General features: G+C 34.7%; 1 protein-coding gene across 1 annotated transcript; it reads right to left on the bottom strand.

Moving 5' to 3' along the window:
• Positions 1–2,951: 2,951 nt before the first annotated feature.
• Positions 2,952–5,715, bottom strand: LOC100783419 (uncharacterized). The gene is made up of 5 exons (XM_041014903.1): positions 5,712–5,715; positions 4,989–5,056; positions 4,707–4,782; positions 4,520–4,600; positions 2,952–3,173 (listed from the first exon to the last, which is right to left on the bottom strand). The coding sequence occupies exons 1-5, from the start codon at positions 5,713–5,715 to the stop codon at positions 3,022–3,024; spliced, it is 381 nt and encodes a 126-aa protein (XP_040870837.1). The 3' UTR covers positions 2,952–3,021.
• Positions 5,716–6,723: the final 1,008 nt, after the last annotated feature.

Consider the following 6,723-nt stretch of genomic DNA (forward strand, 5'->3'; position numbering starts at 1 on the left):
CAAAGTTCTAAAAATAATCTTAAGTGTTTTTTATTTTTACGGATTACATAATTCGTATACCTCATACAGATTATGTGATATGTAAGGTTTTTTTTAATTTTTTTCAAAAATATGTTTCTTAATTTATTAATAAATGGATTTTTTAATAGTAAATATTTTTTATTTGTGAAAAATTATACATATTAAATAATTGGTATGAGTTATATCAAAATTAATTCTTACAAAATTTATTATTTAAATTTGCATGTGCATTAAATATACATTGGAAATTTTAGTGTTATATATAGTAACATTATTTATTTTATAATATAATTGGTCTATTAGTTAAGTTGGTTTGAGCTAAGGCTTATGAATTGGGCTCATATGGATCAGTTAATCTGTAAGCCTCATACGGATGAGCTAATTCGTATCCCTTTTATGAAAGGACAAATGAAAAAATCACGAAATTGTTGGGTGTATGTAACAATGCCTACTAGTTAAAAGCATGGGAATGCCTGCTGTTTAAAAGCATGAACTAAAAATTGTTGAGGCCCAAATACACAAAACAAGAAAATCAAATGGATGATACACTTATGCCAATGGATGGCACGTTCGTGCCGAATGGAACCATCAATAAATAACTCTTTGTTCCTTCCAAAAAGGTCCCTGATGGCCTAGTCTAATCATGAAGTCCAACATGCACTAGAAAAACTTCAATTAGCACCAAAGGTCAAGTCAGCATGGCTCGTGAACACATTAAAACACCCATGGCATAACAAGTTTGACAAAAAGAACAAAATGCAATGAACAGAAACAAAGACCTGGACAACCAATAATGCAAATAATCCTAACTAAAACGATTACTAATTAAAGATTAAATACAACGCATCATTATGACAACTCTCAACAACAATTTCATATTCTAATGTGTTCAAATCCTTTGAGGAGAGTCCAAACCCTAACATCCTATTTGAACAAAATAATCTTTGAAAGATAATCGATGAGAGTTTCATAGAATCAACCTTGATGAGGAATTTAGTGGTAAAGTGCAAAAACAAATACTGATTTAACGATTCTGAATAGAAAAAAAATTAACTTATAGGTTGAGAAGAAAAACAAGAGTAAATCAAATTGAGAGAGAAAAGGCAAACTTAAAAGAACAAGAGAAGAGACAAGCTTCAATTGACTTTTCTTTTTAGAGAAGAGATTTTAGGTCATTGGAACAAAAGAGTTTATGGCGCCAGAGGCACAAATACCATATTTCTATACTCTAAATCTCTAATTCAGGTTACGAGTGTTTGACAAAAGAGTTTTTGAAATAATTTTAAAACTAATGATATAAAAAAATTAATATTTCTTGTGGAACTAAATTTGCTAGAAAATTCACATGAAACTTTATCCTAATTTTCCTACCACATTATTATAATATTAATAAATTTTACCTACAAATACATGTCCACAAGAAAATCGTAGGTATTTCCTGGAAATTATATATCCAATAAAATCCGCAAGTATTTCCTATGGATTTTCTTCAAATAAAAATTTGCAGGAATTTCTTGTGGATTATTTTTCACAAATAAATTCGCAAGAAATTATCACTTTTCTAGTAGTGTAACTTGATTTCCCTCTTCATTTCTATATATATCATTACAATGCTAAAATTTTTTCATGGAGATATAAAATTGATCTATGGTTAGAAAGGATGACTTAAGAATCTCTCACACTTATATTTCTAACGAAAACTAACAAACTAACATTTATTAATAAAAAAAATAATGAAGATTTTCATGTGATCATACAGCAAAATAACAAAACAATGTGGATTTTGAAATATGCTTTCAACCAGAAAAAACACTGGTTTTACATTCCCGAAAAAAAAAATTGCTTAAATTCCAGGCAACAAGGTCCCATAAATTAAGCATGTATAATAAATATTGAAAGGATTTATTGTATATATTGTATGTTTTGGATTATCACACTTAGTCTTTTTTATAATAAACATAAAATTAATATTGATCACATATCATCAGTCTAATAATAAGTAATAAGAATAAACTCTTAGTTGCTATCTAATAAAAAATACCATGTAACATCATACTCCTCTTTAAGCTAAAGCCTATTTCTCATATGAAGAAGTTTTTTACAAATATGAATAACCCAAGAGAAATGAAAGGCAATTCCAATCGTATGATTGTGCCAAATAAATGATAGCTCGATGGTAGCCAACGAAGGCACACAATGGCGATGGGTATTGCTCACTTGTGAAAGAAGCACACTCTCAGGTAGAAAGAGATAAGGAAAGAGAGAGGACATCTTGAGTTGGAGAGAGAAACAATGCCTTTCTCTATTGAAATGGTATCCTTGGTCTTTTCTTTTCTCAATTCATCGATCAACGGCTGCCTGCCAATGCTTCAACATCTAAGTTTTCACCAGAAAAAGCCATAAAAGGGTAGAAAGGTTCGATTATGTTTATGGAAAGGAAAGAAAGCCATTTTTTTATTTTATCACTGTGAGAAAGAAATAGAGAAAACCAATGGACTGAAGATGCATCACGCGTTAGAAAGGAGAGCACACGTGAACTTCACGGTGCTTGGTTGTGTGCTAGATAACGTGGAGGTTAGCATAGATAAGCAACAGTGGTAAAAAATAACACGCCGAAAAAAGGATTGGCAGGGTGGCTACCAATTAGTGACAAAAAGCGCGGCATTGTCCATCGCAAATACTGCACACACGAACTAAAAAGGATCAAAGAAAACCCTAGTCTGAAGTGGGGAGGCGCTTAAAAATGGTTGCAAGTGGTCATCAAAGGCAGAGTGAAAGAGGTGACTAATTGGAGTTGAAACATTTTGAAAATCCAATTCAGAATAGATGATCTCAAGATTCAACATGGTTACAGATTACAATTAACTGTTGTACACGAAAAGTTTTATTACCAAAGAAATCGCAATGCTTTTAACTAAGCAGCATGAGCCTAAACCAAAAGACACCAAAGCACACCTCAATTGCCCATTTACAAACAGATTGGGAACTAAATCCTAATATTCACTCAATATTGATTCTAACAACTTTCTTTGTTCTGCCCCCGGAATTGGTTCCTGCCTCATAGTTTGATGGAAATCCTCTTGATCTTCCTGCTGGCTCCAAATACTGAAGTGGCCAAACCGGGTTTCTGTTATGCTTGCCACTGCTAGAATCTGCTACGTTGTTGTGCTCTTAACTCAGACAATATTTAATTAAACATTTCATGTTAAAATCTGTCCTGATTAAACAATGATTTTACGTATATATTTTGGAAGATTGTGTTAACAGATTGACATACAAATTAAACAACCATCAAAACATATTACTGTTGTCTGTGATAAATAAGTAGACAATACTGATAAGGACACCCCATTTACAGATCATATGTCTAGTCACGCAAGTTTAGTAACATACTAGCGTACTGCAGTGTCCGGAAGCTCCTCACTAAGTGAAGGTATGGGAAAGGGTAATTGTATGCAGCCTTACCCTTGCATACATTTACCCTCTCTCGTATCTTTGCTTTGCTTAGTGAGGAACCTCCAAACACTAGGGTATGCTTGTATGCTACTAAACTTCCATGTGACCTAGAGAAGCCATTAGTTCACATAAGGAAACAACCTCTCTACTTGTGGATAAGGCTGTGTACATCTACCTTCTTCAGACCCCACCAAGTGTGAGAGCCACATCCATTGGCAAACCTTTTACTAGTTACAGGAGAGATCACACAAAATTGTGCCAAAACAATTCAAAACAAAGATGGAAAATTCTACTTTGCCAAAACATTATACTCATAACAATCCTACAGCACGGTGTTCAGGATTTCTCTATTCGTGCAGAGGATATGAAATACTTTATCCACTTAACTTAAGAAGAGACAAACCAATCAAACCATATTCAATTATTCATTGTCCTTAATTGTGCAAGCTTTGTTATTTTCTGATGGAGCGAACAATTACATAAATAGTAATACAATTATTGAATTTTGAAAAATGAAACCGTAATATTTCGTCTGTGAACAGGAACATGGCAATGAAAAATTCACTCAATGTTTTAAAATGCCGTTTACTAGTTTCCCTTATATAGAAAAGCATAAGATAACATCTATATAGTCAATTGTAAAAGCTCATCAAACCAATATCCCCTCAGCATTGACTGAAAATTTCAATGTAAACTAAGTTCAAGTTATTTTGCATCATGATTTCAGCCACAAATTATATCAATAATAATCAAATATAAGCATACAAAAAAAAAAACAAAGTCTTATCCCACTAGATGATATCGGCTACATGAATCACACGATGTCATTTGGCACGGTTAAAACCAAAGTTCCAAAAATATTGAGCATATAACAATACAAAATGCATAATTTTCCAATTTTAGCAAACAAGATATTTGTCAAGAAACTTCTGAAGTTGAACTAACACTTTCAAAAAAAACAGAAGTGAGATAAAAAGAAACTATATTGAGCACATAATTGGCAGGATACTTGTTGACTAAGTGGGGAAAAATGAAAGCTTACCCTCCTTCCTATGCACATTAAATCCGGGAAATTGTGCCATATTATTTCCTTTCCATGCTTCTTCAAATCCTACAAGCTCATCTGAAATATTAAAAAACAAATAAATAAATCAATATTGAAGAGAGAAAAAATTCTACCTCTCTAGATACTGTCAAACAAATAATCAGATAAACCAGCATGAACAAACCTTCATTAAGATTGTGGAGTGTTTGTGTGGTATCAACGTTACCATCTGAGTCAAGCCTCCTCAAAACTGAATGATCCTTCAAACATAAAAGCAAGCTTAGTTTCCATACTAATTATAAAATTCTACATTTCCTTTCGTATTAACATGGAAGTTAAACAACTGGACAAAAACCTGAACAAAATAATAGTCTTTTCTGATAGGAGCTTTGCGTGCAGTAAACTTGGAGACTCATAATTGTTATGATATTGGCTTTTTTCATTAATTCACAGTGAAAATACACACCTTGTCATGGATTCCTCTAGTGACCCTATGTGTTGCCTGGCCAGTTGTTGTGTCAGCTTCTTTGTTTTCTTATCAAAATCTTTTTCTCCAGTTTCAGGGCCATTATCAGCCCCCTCATCATCAGTGTCTAATTCTTCTATAACTATTCCTTTTTCTCTGTTTGTCTTCTGCATTGCTCTTGATGCAGAACTTGGACCAAACAAGCTATCAAACGGGTCTGTGAAAAAGGTTACAAATTGAGGAATTTTTCTTGTTCATGGTATTTGAATATTTCCTGGATCAGCTGGATTCATTTGAGTTAGTTCACTGTGGAGGAATGCATTTCTGGGTTGAGTTAATCTAGTTGCAGGTTACAAATTTATTTACCTAGTTCAACCTTATAAAGGTTGCGGGATAAAAGAGAGGTGTTTGATTAAAGTAGTACCTTTTTACAAATTATTTATTAAGACGGGTCTTTTAAAATTAATTATCAGATTATTTTTAGGTATTAACGGTTATTTTATGGCCAATTTTAACAATAACCAAAAGAGGAAAATAAAATTAAGTGATTAAAAATAAGTAGTTAATGTGTTGAAATTAGGATTGAAAGATAGTACTTTAATTTGATAGAAGAAAATAATTATTGATTATACTTTATTTACTTTGTGACCTAAATCCAGAATACTTAAACTTCTTCCCATGATTAAAAAAAAAAGGAAAACTACACCCTAAAAAATTACACACCCATGACATCAGCCAAGAGGTGTTGGTAGAGATGAACAGGTGGGGAATCTGTTACAAACTAAGACTAAACTACTTTGCTAAACTACACTAATGGTTATTTTCATAATTTTTGTGTGTCTTTTCATTCATTGTTTCATATGTATAGGCTTACATTGCTATTGATACTTAACAAACTAACAATTCTGTTGTAACAGAATTGAAGGAGCACTATGGCTATCCCCTAACAGAATAGTGGGCTTAGTGCAGTTCCTCATTGGTCTGGTAGTTGCTAGGCTGCTATTGCTATCAATACCCGCCGCTAGAAAATCAACCTTGTCCTCAAGGTTGGACAATAAAAACAAGCTGAAATAGGGGGTGGGTTTAGAAAAAAAAGAGAAGTACATGAGTAAAGTTGCTTTGTTTGTGGGCTTGTTTGGGTCAAGTTGATGAAAACGAAGCAATTGAAATCGCGTTGAGTGTCTACCCATTTGTTAAAATGTTTTGGCTTCAATGTCAACGAAGCTCAGCCTGTGCCAGCTGTGGTGGTGGTGGTGGAGGCGGTTGCTTCGATGGCAACTTCGGAGGTGGTGGTGGATGTGGCGGCGGACGTTGACGCTGATGACGAACAGAGCAAAGCTGAGTCTTAGTAGTAGAGAGATCCCAAATCCAACGCAGATGAATCCGGTGCGCGACGGCAGTGTCCCCGAGTAGGATGATGTCGTTGTCGTAGAGGATCTCGCGGTAACGACGGTGGTCGGTGTGAAGCAGCAGAGGCAGCAGCTAGTTGGGCTGGAAGTGGCGATTGATGTCGACACGGTGGGGTTGCCACATGCTAACGGGGAAGTAGGTCGTGCCGGAATCAATTCCGATAGCAGCACCATCTCTTTTTCCAGCCATTGGAAGCAGAGTTTGGATGGGTGTGGGGCTTTGTTGCCTAGGTGCGGGGCATGGAATCGTGGGGGTCATAGGAAGGGGAGGAGGAACGTGTGAGTGTGGTATCGCGGGCGACATTAGGCAATTTGGGTTGCCCCAT

The sequence above is a fragment of the Glycine max genome, chromosome 1, assembly GCF_000004515.6.
Source record: "Glycine max cultivar Williams 82 chromosome 1, Glycine_max_v4.0, whole genome shotgun sequence".
Lineage (NCBI taxonomy): Eukaryota > Viridiplantae > Streptophyta > Magnoliopsida > Fabales > Fabaceae > Glycine > Glycine max.

Excerpts from the sequence above, each read along its gene's own strand:
- LOC100783419 (XM_041014903.1), bottom strand. Across the intron at positions 4,601-4,706 it reads ACTCCACAATCTTAATGAAG|ATGAGCTTGTAGGATTTGAA; the intron begins GTTTGTTCATGC and ends TTAATATTTCAG. Across the intron at positions 3,174-4,519 it reads TAATGTGCATAGGAAGGAGG|ATTCTAGCAGTGGCAAGCAT; the intron begins GTAAGCTTTCAT and ends ACAACGTAGCAG.